The 15911-nt window shown below is 42.8% G+C and overlaps 1 protein-coding gene across 23 annotated transcripts in view; it reads right to left on the minus strand.

Annotated features, from left to right (window-relative positions):
• Positions 1-15911, minus strand: part of LOC106586786 (peripheral plasma membrane protein CASK) — a 231170-nt gene that overhangs the window by 16877 nt on the left and 198382 nt on the right. For 15 of the 23 annotated variants that reach the window (XM_014174421.2, XM_014174439.2, XM_014174419.2 and 12 more), the window contains 5 exons: positions 15832-15906; positions 7019-7054; positions 4652-4696; positions 934-1130; positions 444-559 (listed from right to left, as the gene is read on the minus strand). In XM_014174421.2, the coding sequence (XP_014029896.1) occupies positions 444-559; positions 934-1130; positions 4652-4696; positions 7019-7054; positions 15832-15906 (469 nt within the window). The remainder of the gene's footprint in view (positions 1-443; positions 560-933; positions 1131-4651; positions 4697-7018; positions 7055-15831; positions 15907-15911) is intronic. The other 8 variants (XM_014174430.2, XM_014174423.2, XM_014174429.2 and 5 more) reach the window with 3 other exon arrangements.

Raw genomic sequence — 15911 nt, forward strand, 5'->3', positions numbered from 1 at the left:
AGGAACATTCTGACTGCATGACTGTGTACTGTACTGTAACAGCTGAGGAACATTCTGACTGCATGACTGTGTACCGTACTGTAACAGCTGAGGAACATTCTGACTGCATGACTGTGTACCGTACTGTAACAGCTGAGGAACATTCTCACTGCATGACTGTGTACTGTACTGTAACAGCTGAGGAACATTCTGACTGCATGACTGTGTACTGTAACAGCTGAGGAACATTCTGACTGCATGACTGTGTACTGTACTGTAACAGCTGAGGAACATTCTGACTGCATGACTGTGTACTGTACTGTAACAGCTGAGGAACATTCTGACTGCATGACTGTGTACCGTACTGTAACAGCTGAGGAACATTCTGACTGCATGACTGTGTACCGTACTGTATGGTATGTGCATGCCATTGACCACATGGAAGTATGTGTGTGTGTGTGTACCTGCGTTGTGCTTGGCCAGGTACTTGTCTTTGTACTGTTTCTTCTTCTTGCCAAACCAGGTACAGCTGGCCTGCTGCTCCTGCTTGGTCTTCTCCATGGCTAAACACGCCACACGCCTGGAAACACGGCCGGAAATACATCCAATGAGAGCTAAACTACATCACCTGCTCAAACATTCTAGACTTTTTGGGGGGTTCTTTGAGTGTGCATTCTGGGAGCTTTCTCTGAATCTGGATTCTCTGTGTGTTAAAGTACTCTCCACACCCTAAAGGCTCTATTTGGCCAGGTGGTTGTGTGTCTTCTCACCATTCCCGGAGGTCTGGTGTTCAATGCGTGTGTGTGTGTGTGTGTGTGTGTGTGTGTGTGTGTGTGTGTGTGTGTGTGTGTGTGTGTGTGTGTGTGTGTGTGTGTGTGTGTGTGTGTGTGTGTGTGTGTGTGTGTGTGTGTGTATGTATGTATATGTGTCTGGGCTGTGTGTGTGTCTCCTCACCACTCCTGGAGTTCTGGTGAGGGTATGAGCCCTGCGGTGGCGTTCTTAGTGTTCTCCAGCTTGCCCTGCCACCAGTTGTGGTCGTCTTTACTGATGATCTGGACGATGTCACCAACCCGGAAGGGAATCCCAGCCTCCTTGCAGGGTATGAGGTCATCTCTGGAGGGGTCATACTCAAACTGGGCCCTCACGTAGATCTGAGACACATAGACAGGGGTCAGCTAGAGGTCAAGATGGAGTGGGCTGAATGAGTCACTGATGAGGTAGGGACGGAGGGAGAGGGTGAGGGGGAGAGAAAGAGGGAGGGAGAGTGAGTGAGGGAGGGAGAGGGAAAGAGAGAGAGGGCGGGAGAGAGAGAGAGAGAGAGAGAGAGAGAGAGAGAGAGAGAGAGAGAGAGAGAGAGAGAGAGAGAGAGAGAGAGAGAGAGAGAGAGAGAGCAGTTGTGTTGAGGAGATCATTTCCTGTGATGCCCGGTTGCCAGGTTGGAGACCTGGAGAGGGAGGAGTGGTGTGTGGCTGTTTATTTTATTTAACCTTTATTTAACTAGGCAAGTCAGTTAAGAACAAATTCTTATTTATAATGACGGCCTACCAAAAGGCAAAAGGCCTTCTTCGGGGACCTGGGATTACTTTTTTTTTTATAAAATAAAAACAGGACAAAACACACATCACGACAAGAGAGACACCACAACACTACAGACCAATTGGTTTCCAGATCAGAGACCTTTCCCTATAGGTAGTTTTACCTCACGGGGGACACTCAAAGAAATAGCTGTGTGGTATAAATGAGCCTCTCTGTCCAGTTGCCAGGTTGGAGACCTGAAGAGGGAGGAGTGGCGTCCAGACCAATGGGTTGCCAGGTTGGAGACTAGGAGAGGGAGGAGTGGCGTCTGGCTGTACAAACCAATGGGTTGCCAGATTGGCGACCTGGAGAGGGAGGAGTGGCTTCTGGCTGTACAGACCAATGGGTTGCCAGGTTGGAGACATTTCACTATGGGCAGTAGGGCTGGGCGGTATATCGTATTTTATGATATACCGGTACTGATGCAGAGACCGGTTTGGGTATTTACTTTATCTTCTATACAGGTATTTGAATGTTTGCTTTGTTAAATGTGATGCGCCATGTGTTATGTCAATTTCCATAGTTTACTTCGCTACTTGAGTCATCTCTCTCTGCTCTTTTTCTCCGTGCCACTTTCCACACAGACCTAGCCACGCCTCCTGTCACTCAAGGAGCGCATTTGATGTTCCTCAACCACAAGACACTTGCATTCAGTCTGCATGGTCAATGCAGCACATACAACAATGTTGATGACAACAATGCTGTTTTCACTTTGATTCTTAATATAAATCCACTAATGTTCTATAATGACACTATTAGTTTGTGTTTCTTACATCAGCAAACAGCTAGTTTGTCTTTTCTTAGCAAGTTGCCCTAAATCTTGTGAGACACTAATCGTTAGCCGCTAATGCAAATAGCTAGCTAGCTAGCTAATAAATGTACTGAGTAAGAGCAAACGTAGCTAGCTAATAGAGTCTGATAATAACAGTGATGGTGTAGCCCTAAATCAGCATGTTGTTTGTGCAACAGTATCTTCTTCTAAATCAAAGAGGAATATGCAAAGCAAGCATATGTTAGCTACATGAAGTGGCTAAGAGAAAACATGCAATGAGGTCAAAGCTTATAGGGTCCACTAGGAAACACTTATCAACACTTTAGTTCCTACCCTGTCACAATTACTCCTCCCTGGCAATTTAATTTGTTGGCATCTCAAACAACACTGTATTCAAAGTGCCCACTATTATATTCTAATTATAGAATTAGAATAGTCATTCTATTTCCATGATTCCAACAGTGTTGCTCTAATTCGCAAGTCAAATCGCAATTGCAATATTTGGTTAAAAATAAGTCCAAGATTATTTGCCCATATCGTGCAGCCAAATGTGGCAGTGTGGAAATTATCTCAATTGAGCAGTGGTGTAAAGTACTTAAGCAAAAATACTTTCAAGTACTACTTAAGTAATTTTTTTGTATCTGTACTTTACTTTACTATTGTTGACAACTTTTACTTCACTACATTCCTCAAGAAAATACTGTACTTTTTACTCCATACATTTTCCCTGACATCTAAAAGTACTTGTTACATTTTGAATGCTTAGCAGGACAGGAAAATTGTCCAATTCACTTGTCAAGAGAACATCCCTGGTCATCTACTGCCTCTGATCTGGAGGACTCACTAAACACAAATGCTTTGTTTGTAAATTTTCTCTGAGTGCTGGTGTGCCCCTGGCTATCCGTAAATGTAAAAAAAAAAAAAAGAAAATGGTGCCATCTGGTTGGCTTAATATAAGGAATTTGAAATTATTTACACTTTTAGTTTTGATACTTAAGTACATTATATCAATTACATTTACTTTTGATACTTAAGTATATTTAAAACCAAATACTTTTAGACTTTTACTCAAGTAGTATTTTACTGGGTGACTTTCACTTTTACTTGAGTCATTTTCTATTAACGTATCTATACTTTTACTCAAGTATGACAATTGGGTACTTTTTCCACCACTGCAACTGAGTGCAGGAAATGCAGAAATGATAAAAGTGCTGAAATTTGTTTTGGTTGAAGTTGAATTGAACAGTATAAAACAATCAGAGTGGAGAAATCACTTAGAATGTATGTGTTACCACCCTAGGATCACTCACTACTCATAAAGCAAATGTACAACTTTTATTTTTCAAATACCGTCATACCGGCCAATTTAAAAAGAAATACCGTCAAATAGCGTCATACCATCCAATTTAAAAAGAATACTGTGGTATAGTATTTTGGCCATATGGCCCGGCTCTTGTGGGCAGTAGCGTGTGTATGTGGCTGCCCGGTACAAAAAACACGAGTTGTGCTATTAATCAGCATCTTTCTTCAGAGGCAGTACACAGAAGAGGACTGGCCACCCCTCAGAGCCTGGTTCCTCTCTAGGTTTCTTCTAGGGTCCTGCCTTTCTAGGGAGTTTCTTCTAGCCACTGTGCTTCTACATCTGCATTGCTTGCTGTTTGGGATTTTAGGCTGAGTTTCTGTATAAGCACTTTGTGACATCTGCTGATGTAAAAAGGGCTTCATAAACAAATGTGATTTGATTTGACTGATATAAATGGCACAGGGATCGTTAACACAGGGTTGTCTCTTTAGAATCTCTCATGGATCGTTAACACAGGGTTGTCTCTTTAGAATCTCTCATGGATCGTTAACACAGGGTTGTCTCTTTAGAATCTCTCATGGATCGTTAACACAGGGTTGTCTCTTTAGAATCTCTCTTTGGTCTTGTTAAAACATATGTTCTGTATCACTGACTGATTCAACACACCAATACAACCAGAGTACCAGTGTTTTACAGTACGTCTGATAAGACCTGTTCATTTGTTCATATTTATTACATTTCTCTGAGAAGTGTATTGAGACCTTGTGATAATGCACTCTGAATACAGTAAGACTTGACTAGTTACAATAGTCCAAAGGCTGTGGTTTTTCATTGTGGTTTTAGTCGTCTTAGACTATGATAGATTCTACTATATGGGATGTTGTTTAGGGAAGAAAAAAATATTCCTATTACAGTCATCTAAGGGAATAACTATGGTTTAGCCATAGAGATAAAACAATTCCTAGGATGTCTTCCATTTTATCTTAATGGTGTAGCACTGTGGAGGCAACACTATATCTTACCTTGACGGACATTTTATCCTTGATTGAAGGTCTGGGTACGACCATCTAGGATGTGAAAGCACCACACACACATCATGCAGTAAAACGACTACAGAGTGTCTACACACACAGTACGGTGAGTGGAGCTCGGGGGAGATAGAGAATGTTAAGCATTAATGCTACTATGGTGATGGATTAACATGGATGATGTCACTTTCAGTGTTGGACATCAATTCCACTTTATTTCATTTTATTCAGTGGATAAATTGAAATTCACTTAATTTCATGAATTGCCTGTTTCTGTCAAAGAGGATTCAATTCATTCTCTGAAATGGAATTGAAATGGTATTGACCCCAACCCTGGTTATAATGAGGAGACTGGCCGTTGGAATGCTTTTAAACACGCATTCCTTCCTTCTTATAATGAGGAGACTGGCCCGTTGGAATTATTTTGAACACACATTCCTTCCCTTGTTCCTTCTTATAATGAAGAGACTGGCCCTTTGGAATTCTTTTGAACACGTATTCCTACCCTTGTTCCTTCTTATAATGAGGAGACTGACCCGTTGGAATTCTTTTAAACACACATTTCTTCCTTCTTATAATGAGGAAACTGGCCCGTTGGAATTCTCTTAAACATGCATTCCTTCTTATAATGAGAAGACTGACCCTTTGGAATTCTTTTAAACACGCATTCCTTCCCTTGTTCCTGCCTTCATTTTAAAAGATCTGAAATGACTAGATTGGTGAAATACATGGATGAGCTTTAACCTATCCAACACTGTCAGATCAGTGATTGCTGATCAAGGAAGAGAGGTAGAATGCATTCAGTAACAGGAATCCAAAACGGGGTTTCAAATTGAGAGATCATAATGGATGATGATGTCACATGCTAGTGGATGAGATTATAGAGGGCTTGAGGAGCCAGTAACCCCCTCCAAACTGTCCAATACTGCCCATGCATGGGTCTTAGTTATCTGATTAGAGACTGACGTGTAATGCCGTTTAATGTGCTACTGTGCAGTTCAGTGAAGTAACTGCAGCCATGTCTCAGTGAGACAGTGCTACTGTGGGCGACCTCTACTGGTGGCATCTACACACTGGATGTACGCAACTCTCCTGGGAGAAGGTTTGGTTAGGTTTATTAGATTAAAGCTCAGGTCAAGTTACTCGTTGGGTTTGCACTGGTGTATGGATTTAAGATGGGTGTTTGAGTCTACACAGACAGTTAGTGATGGTGTTTCTGTTGGGGTCCACAAAGACAATGATGAAAGGGGTAAGGAGGAGGGTGATGGAGCACCACTGTTTAAACAATGCCTGTGCCATTAGTTTACAGCTAGGATTTTACTAATCAAAGCTAACTAGGTATATACTCTTTGGTTACACAGTTACAGTTAGTCACCAGCTCTGGTCCTGTTGGCCCACAGGGTGAGCAGACTGTCCCAAACCAACCCTGGTCCTGTTGGCCCACAGGGTGAGCAGACTGTCCCAAACCAGCCCTGGTCCTGTTGTCCCACAGGGTGGGCAGACTGTCCCAAACCAGCCCTGGTCCTGTTGGCCCACAGGGTGAGCAGACTGTCCCAAACCAGCCCTGGTCCTGTTGTCCCACAGGGTGGGCAGACTGTCCCAAACCAGCCCTGGTCCTGTTGGCCCACAGGGTGAGCAGACTGTCCCAAACCAGCTCTGGTCCTATTGGTTCACAGGGTGAGCAAACTGTCCCAAACCATCTCTGGTCCTATTGGCCCACAGGGTGAGCAGACTGTCCCAAACCAGCACTTAATGTATCAGCTAGCTATCAACAATAATAATAGATACCTCAACAAGTAGAATCAGGGGTGTTTTTGCTGGGCTGGAACAAAAGCCTGCACTACCCTATAGCTGTCAAGGACGGACGGACGGACGGACAGACAGACAGACAGACTGATGGACAGACTGATGGACAGACAGACACATAGAATAGGTATGACATATGTAAGTAGCTGGGGCAGATTTCGAGTCTGAATTGTCTTTGCTTGAGACCAATATCCAGTAGTATTTCTTTGGGAGAGGTCATGGCTTACAGTAGCTCTACACATTATCCACTATCCAGTCTAGCAGACACTATCCCGCTCTAAACACAGCTTGGAGATCAGTCTGTAGCCACAGTATATTAACAACATTGTAAGTGAATGGAGTCTACTCATATGGGTTGACCTTGGCAGTTAGTCAATGGAGGAGGGGGGGGCATGTGAACTCGCAAACACACTGTGTCTGTGCACATATGCGCACACACACGCACACACAGATGTGTAGAAATTGGATGAGGGGAAATGAATGGAGGAGTTGTGAGGGGTTGTGTGTTACAGTTCAGCTTGTGTGTTTCACAAGGTAGAGACTGCTGGTATTCACCTGTCGACTCTTGGGTTGGACGGTAGACGGCAGATCCTGAAGAGAAAACGCCAGCAGTGACAGAGACAGAGAGTTTACACCAGAGAGAGGCAGGGGAACTGCCACAACACCACCATAATACTGTATATGGAATACAGTCAAACACACATTCCCTACCCTCATGTCACCAATGTTTAAAGAGAGAGAGGGTACAGTGATTCTCAGTTAGCCATACAGACAGAGTTGAGCTTTAGGGTGTTAGAGCAGAGCTTCTGCAGGACAAATCTCGCAGCAGAGAGCAGGAAAGCAGAGAGCAAGCAAAGCAATTTCAGCACCGAAGTGTACAGCTATCAGGTAGGTAGGTAGGTATTTAGGTAGGTAGGTAGGTAGGTATAGGTAGGTAGGTAGGGGTAGGTAGGTCTGTATGCATATGTAGGTAGGTAGGTAGGTATGTATGCATAGGTAGGTGTAGGTACAGTTGAAGTCAGATGTTTACATACACTGAGTTTGGAGTCATTAAAACTCGTTTTTCAACCACTCCACATATTTCTTGTTAACAAACTATAGTTTTGGCAAGTTGGTTAGGACATCTACTTCATGCATGACACAAGTCATTTTTCCCACAATTGTTTGCAGACAGATTACTTTACTTATAATTCACTGTATCACAATTCCAGTGTATCAGAAGTTTACAAACACTAAGTTGACTGTGCCTTTAAACAGCTTGGAAAATTCCAGAAAATTATGTCATGGTTTTAGAAGCTTCTGATAGGCTAATTGACATCATTTGAGTCATTTGTACCTGTTTCCTCCAGCATCTTCACAAGGTCCTTTGCTGTTGTTCTGGGATTGATTTGCACTTTTCACACCAAAGTACCTTCATCTCTAGGAGACAGAACGCGTCTACTTCCTGAGCGGCATGACGGCTGCGTGGTCCCATGGTGTTTATACTTGCGTACTATTGTTTGTACAGATGAACGTGGTACCTTCAGGCATTTGGAAATTGATCCCAAGGATGAAGCAGACTTGTGGAGGTCTACCATTTTTTTCTGAGGTCTTGGCTGATTTCTTTTGATTTTCCCATGATGTCAAGCAAAGAGGCACTGAGTTTGAAGGTCAAAGAGGCACTGAGTTTGAACGTTTTTTTAACAAGAAATATGTGGAGTGGTTGAAAAACAAGTTTTAATGACTCCAACCTAAGTGTATGTAAACTTCTGACTTCAACTGTATATGTAGGTATTGGTAGCTATATATAGGTAGGTAGGTGTAGGTAGGTATAGGTAGGTATATGTAGGTAGGTAGGTGTAGGTAGGTGTAGGTAGGTATAGGTAGGTAGATGTAGGTAGTTAGGTAGGTATAGGTAGGTAGGTAACTAGGTACAGTACATTCAGAAAGTATTCAGACCACTTGACTTTTTCACATATTCCCTCATCAATCTACAATCTACACATCCTCATCAATCAATAATCTACAATGGATGGTATATGTAGATAGGCAGGTAGGTAGAGGTAGGTAGGTAGGTAGGTAGGTATGTATCAATTCATTGGTAGGTAGGTAGGTAGGTAGGTAGGTATGCTTATATAGGTAGGTGTAGGTAGGTAGGTAGGTAGGTAGGTAGGTAGGTATAGGTAACTAGGTACAGTGCATTCAGAAAGTATTCAGACCCCTTGACTTTTTCACATTTTCCCTCATCAATCTACAATCTACACATCCTCATCAATCAATAATCTACAGTGGATGGTATATGTAGATAGGTATATGTAGCTATGAGTAGGTATATGTAGCTATGGGTAGGTATATGTAGGTAGGTAGGTATATGTAGGTAGGTAGGTAGGTAGGTAGGGAGTTAGGTAGGTAGGTAGGTAGAGGTAGGTAGGTAGAGGTAGGTGGGTAGGTAGAGGTAGGTAGGTAGGTAGGTAGGGAGTTAGGTAGGTAGGTAGGTAGGGAGTTAGCTAGGTAGGTAGGTAGAGGAAGGTAGGTAGAGGTAGGTAGGTAGAGGTAGGTAGGTAGGTGCAGTGCATTTGGAAAGTATTCCGACACCTTGACTTTCTTCATATTTTTTTTAATGTTACAGCCTTATTCTAAAATTTATTAAATCGTTTTTTCCCCTCATCAATCTATCCACAGTACCCCATAATGACAAAGCAAAAACAGGCTTTTAGAAAATGTTGTGGAAATATCACATTTACATAAGTATTCAGACCCTTTACTCAGCACCTTTGGCAGCGATTACAGCCTCAAGTCTTCTTGGGTATCACGCGACAAGCTTGGCACACCTGTATTTGGGGAGTTTCTCCCATTCTTCTCTGCAGATCCTCTCAAGCTCTGTCAGGTTGGATGGGGAGCGTCGCTGCACAGCTATTTTCAGGTCTCTCCAGAGATGTTAGATCGGGTTAAAGTCTGGGCTCTGGCTGGGCCGCTCAAGGCTTTTCAGAGACTTGTCCTCGACACAACCCTGTCTCAGAGTTCTACGGACAATTCCTTCGACCTCATGGCTTGGTTTTTGCTCTGACATGCACTGTCAACTGTGGGACCTTATATAGACAGGTGTAGCCTTTCCAAATCATGTCCAATCAATTGAATTTACCACAAGTGGACTCCAATCAAGTTGTAGAAACATCTCAAGGATGATCAATGGAAACAGGATGCACCTGAGCTCAATTTCGAGTCTCATAGCAAAAGGTCTGAATACTTATGTAAACAAGGTATTTCTATTTTTTATAAATTTGCTAACATGTCTAAAAACCTGTTTTAATTTTGTCATTATAGGGTATTATGTGTAGATTATTTTTATTTAATACATTTTAGAATAAGGCTGTAATGTAACAAAATGTGTAAAAAGTCAATGGGTCTGAATACTTTCCGAAGGCACTGTATGTAGTTAGAGGTAGGTAGGTAAAGGAAGGTAGGTAGGTAGATGTAGGTAGGTAGATGTAGGTAGGTAGATGTAGGTAGGTAGATGTAGGTAGGTAGGTATAGGTAGGTAGGTAGGTGTTGGTATAAGTAGGTACAGGTAAGTAGGTAGAGGTAGGTAGGTATGTATAGGTAGGTACAGGTAAGCAGGTAGAGGTAGGTAGGTAGGTAGGTAGAGGTAGGTAGGTAGGTACAGGTACGTAGATTTAGGTAGGTAGGTAGGTATAGGTACGTAGATATAGGTAGGTAGGTATAGGTAGGTAGGTAGGTAGATACAGCGGCAAGAAAAAGTATGAGAACCCTTTGGAATTACCTGGATTTCTGCATAAATTGGTCACCAAATTTGATCTGATCTTCATCTAAGTCACAACAATAGACAAACATAGTGTGCTTAAACTAATAAGACACAAATTATTGTATTTTTCTTGTCTATATTGAATACATAATTTAAACATTCACAGTGTAGGTTGGGAAAAGTATGTGAACCCCTAGGCTAATGACTTCTCCAAAAGCTAATTAGAGTCAGTAGTCAGCTAACCTGGAGTGCAATCAATGAGATGAGATTGGAGATGTTGGTTAGAGCTGCCTTGCCCTATAAAAACACTCACAAAATTTGAGTTTGCTATTCACAAGAAGCATTGTCTGATGTGAACCATGCCTTGAATAAAATAGATCTCAAAAGACCTAAGATTAAGAATTGTTGACTTGCATAAAGCTGGAAAGGGTTACAAAATGTTCTCTAAAAGCCATGATGTCCATCAGTCCACGGTAAGACAAATTGTCTGTAAATCGAGATAGTTCAGCACTGTTACTACTATCCCAAGGAGTGGCCGTCCTGCAAAGATGACTGCAAGAGCACAGAGCAGAATGCTCAATGAGGTTAAGAAGAATCCTAGCGTGTCAGCTAAAGACTAAAATCTCTGGAACATGCTAACATCTCTGTTGACGAGTCTACGTTACGTAAAACACTAAACAAGAATGGTGTTCATGGGAGGGCACCACGGAAGAAGACACTTCTGTTAAAAAAAACATTGCGGCACGTCTGAAGTTTGCAAAAGTGCACCTGGATGATCCACAGCGCTACTGGCAAAATATTCTGTGGACAGATTAAACTACAGTTGAGTTGTTTGGAAGAACACACAACACTATGTGTGAAGAAAAAAAGGCACAGCACAGCACACCAACATCAAAACCTCATCCCAACTGTAAAGTATGGTGGAGGGAGCATCATGCTTTGGGGCTGTTTTGCTGCCTCAGGCCTGGACAATTGCTATCATTGACAGAAAAATGAATTCCCAAGTTTATCAATACATTTTGCAGGAGAATGTTAGGCTATCTGTCCGCCAATTGAAGCTCAACAGAAGTTGGGTGATGCAGCAGGACAACGACCCAAAACACAGAAGTAAATAAACAACAGAATGGCTTCAACAGAAGAAAATACACCTTCTGGAGTGGCCCAGTCAGAGTCCTGACCTCAAACCAATTGAAATGCTGTGGCATGACCTCAAGAGAGTAGTTCACACCAGACATCCCAAGAATATTGCTGAACCTAAACAGTTTTTGTAAATAGGAATGGTCCAAAATTCCTCCTGACTGTTGTGCAGGTCTGATCCGCAACTACAGAAAACATTCGGTTGAGGTTATTGCGGCCAAAGAAGGGTCAACCAGTTATTAAATCCAAGGGTTCACATACTTTTTCCACCCTGCACTGTGAATGTTTACACGGTGTGTTCAATAAAGACATGAAAACGTATAATTGTTTGTGTGTTATTTGTTTAAGCAGACTGTGTTTATATATTGTTATGACCTAGATGAAGATCAGATACATTTTTATGACCAATTTATGCAGAAATCCAGGTTTTCCAAAGGGTTCACATACTTTTTCTTGCCACTGTAGGTATAGGTAGGTACAGGTAAGTAGAGGTACAGTGGCGTGCGAAAGTATTCACCCCCCTTGGCATTTTTCCTATTTTGTTGCCTTACAACCTGGAATTAAAATGGATTTTTTGGGGGTTTGTATCATTTGATTTATGCAACATGCCTACCACTATGAAAATGCAAAATATATTTTATTGTGAAACAAACAAGAATTAAGACACCTTTTTCAGCAATTACAGCTGCACGTCTCTTGGGGTATGTCTCTACAAGCTTGGCACATCTAGCCACTGGGATTTTTGCCCATTCTTCAAGGCAAAACTGCTCCAGCTACTTCAAGTTGGATGGGTTCAGCTGGTGTACAGTGTTTAAGTCATTCCACAGATTCTCAATTGGATTGAGGTCTGGGCTTTGACTAGGCCATTCCAAGACATTTAAATGTTTCCCCTTAAACCACTTGAGTGTTGCTTTAGCAGTATGCTTAGGGTCATTGTCCTGCTGGAAGATGAACCTCCAGTTTCAAATCTCTCGAAGACTGAAACAGGGTTCCCTCAAGAATTTCCCTGTATTTAGCGCCTTCCATCATTTCTTAAATTCTGACCAGTGTCCCAGTCCCTGCCGATGAAAAACATGGGGATGGTGTTCTTGGGGTGATGGAATGTGTTGGGTTTGCGCCAGACATAGCGTTTTCTTTGATGGCCAAAAAGCAACATTTTAGTCTCATCTGACCAGTGTACCTTCTTCCATATGTTTGGGGAGTCTCCCACAGCCCTTTTGGTGAACACCAAACATGTTTGCTTATTTTTTTCTGGCCACTCTTCCGTAAAGTCTAGCTTTGTGGAGTGTACGGCTTAAAGTGGTCGATGGACAGATACTCCAATCTCCGCTGTGGAGCTTTGCAGCTCCTTCAGTGTTATCTTTGGTCTCTTTGTTGCCTCTCTGATTAATGCCTTCTTTACCTGGTCCGTGAGTTTTGGTGGGCGGCCCTCACTTGGCAGGTTTGTTGTGGTGCCATATTCTTTCCATTTTTAAATAATGGATTCAATGGTGCTCTGTGGGATGTTCAAAGTTTAGGATATTTTTTTATAACCTAACCCTGATCTGTACTTCTCCACAACGTTGTCCCTGACCTGTTTGGAGAGCTCCTTGGTCTTCATAGTGCAGTTTGCTTGGTGGTACCCCTTGCTTGGTGGTGTTGCAGACTCTGGGGCCTTTCAGAACAGGTGTATATTTACTGAGATCATGTGACAGATCATGTGACACTTAGATTGCACTCAGGTGGACTTTATTTAACTAATTATGTGACTTCTGAAGGTAATTTGTTGCACCAGACCTTATTTAGGAGTTTCATAGCAAAGGGGGTGAATACTGTACATATGCACGCACCACTTTTCGGTTTTTTATTTTGTAGAATCTTTTGAAACAAGTTATTTTTTTCATTTCACTTCACCAATTTGAACTATTTTGTGTATGTCCATTACATGAAATCCAAATAAAAATCTATTTAAATGACAGGTTGTAATGCAACAAAATAGGAAAAACGCCAAGGCGGGTGAATACTTTTGCAAGGCATTGAATGTGGGTAGGTAGGTAGGTAGGTAGGTAGGTAGGTAGGTAGAGGTACGTAAATATAGGTAGGTAGGTAGGTACGTAAAGGTAGGCTTGTTGACTGGATCCTTAGTGAATGTAGTGGATGATATTGGAGGTAGTTGTATAGGAACAGAGTTGTATAGGAACAGAGTTGTATAGGAACAGAGTTTTATAGGAAGAGAGTTGTATAGGAAGAGAGTTGTATAGGAACAGAGTTGTATAGGAACAGAGTTGTATAGGAACAGAGTTGTATAGGAAGAGAGTTGTATAGGAAGAGAGTTGTAGAGGAAGAGAGTTATATAGGAATATAGTTGAATAGGAACAGAGTTGAATAGGAACAGAGCTGTATAGGAACATATATATACTGCTCAAAAAAATAAAGGGAACACTTAAACAACACAATGTAACTCCAAGTCAATCACACTTCTGTGAAATCAAACTGTCCACTTAGGAAGCAACACTGATTGACAATAAATTTCACATGCTGTTGTGCAAATGGAATAGACAACAGGTGGAAATTATAGGCAAATAGCAAGACACCCCCAATAAAGGAGTGGTTCTGCAGGTGGTAACCACAGACCACTTCTCAGTTCCTATGCTTCCTGGCTGATGTTTTGGTCACTTTTGAATGCTGGCGGTGCTTTCACTCTAGTGGTAGCATGAGACGGAGTCTACAACCCACACAAGTGGCTCTGGTAGTGCAGCTCATCCAGGATGGCACATCAATACGAGCTGTGGCAAGAAGGTTTGCTGTGTCGGTCAGCGTAGTGTCCAGAGCATGGAGGCGTTACCAGGAGACAGGCCAGTACATCAGGAGACGTGGAGGAGACCGTAGGAGGGCAACAACCCAGCAGCAGGACCGCTACCTCTGCCTTTGTGCAAAGAGGAGCAGGAGGAGCACTGCCAGAGCCCTGCAAAATGACCTCCAGCAGGCCACAAATGTGCATGTGTCTGCTCAAACGGTCAGAAAGAGACTCCATGAGGGTGATATGAGGGCCCAACGTCCACAGGTGGGGGTTGGGCTTACAGCCCAACACCGTGCAAGACGTTTGGCATTTGCCAGAGAACACCAAGATTGGCAAATTCGCCACTGGCGCCCTGTGCTCTTCACAGATGAAAGCAGGTTCACACTGAGCACATGTGACAGTCTGGAGACGCCGTGGAGAACGTTCTGTTGCCTGCAACTTCCTCCAGCATGACCGGTTTGGCGGTGGGTCAGTCATGGTGTGGGGTGGCATTTCTTTGGGAGGCCGCACAGCCCTCCATGTGCTCGCCAGAGGTAGCCTGACTGCCATTAGGTACCGAGATGAGATCCTCAGACCCTTTGTGAGACCATATGCTGGTGCGGTTGGCCCTGGGTTCCTCCTAATGCAAGACAATGCTAGACCTCATGTGGCTGGAGTGTGTCAGCAGTTCCTGCAAGAGGAAGGCATTGATGCTATGGACTGGCCCGCCCGTTCCCCAGACCTGAATCCAATTGAGCACATCTGGGACATCATGTCTCGCTCCATCCACAAACGCCACATTGCACCACAGACTGTCCAGGAGTTGGCGGATGCTTTAGTCCAGGTCTGGGAGGAGATCCCTCAGGAGACCATCCGCCACCTCATCAGGAGCATGCCCAGGCGTTGTATGGAGGTCATACAGGCACATGGAGGCCACACACACTACTGAGCCTCATTTTGACTTGTTTTAAGGACATTACATCAAAGTTGGATCAGCCTGTAGTGTGGTTTTCCACTTTAATTTTGAGTGTGACTCCAAATCCAGACCTCCATGGCTTGATAAATTGGATTTCCATTGATTATTTTTGTGTGATTTTGTTGTCAGCACATTCAACTATGTTAAGAAAAAAGTATTTAATAAGATTATTTCATTCATTCAGATCTAGGATGTGTTATTTTAGTGTTCCCTTTATTTTTTGAGCAGTGTATATAGGAACAGAGTTGAATAGGAACAGAGTTGAATAGGAACATAGTTGTATAGGATCAGAGCTGTATAGGAACTGAGCTGCATAGGGCCAGAGCTTTGTGTGTGACTGTGTGAGGATTCCCAGTTCTTTTGTGTACTGAAGGTGTCAGCAGAAAGGCACAGCATTTTTACAACACATGGCAGCACTTTACAGCACATGGGAGCATTTTACAGCACACCAATTTGTAAACGGAGATATCGGAAATTTGTCTGGAGGTTAAAGGTTGAAGGCTGGTCTGAACAGCTAGCCATGAGGGTGAGGAGTGACATTCTCTGTACCAGTATCATAACTTAATGTGATATACAACTGAAAAAGGAAACAAAAATACATGTTGGAGAGGGGGTTTCATCAAACTGGAAAAATATATTATAATAACAAACAACAACTGAGTCAAAGGTCTGTGTTGGTCGACTTAGGGGAGAAGGGGGCAGTTATGGTGTTTGGTTTGGTTTCAGGGGCTGAGGTGGGGGGTGGGGGTCCTTACCAAGATAAAACTGTTAACACTGGAGTGGCCAGTGCCATTGGCTGGGGATTGCCTGGTGTTGGAGGGGGACTCTCTCTGTA

This window comes from Salmo salar, chromosome ssa25 (genome assembly GCF_905237065.1).
Source record: "Salmo salar chromosome ssa25, Ssal_v3.1, whole genome shotgun sequence".
Classification (NCBI taxonomy): Eukaryota; Metazoa; Chordata; class Actinopteri; order Salmoniformes; family Salmonidae; genus Salmo; species Salmo salar.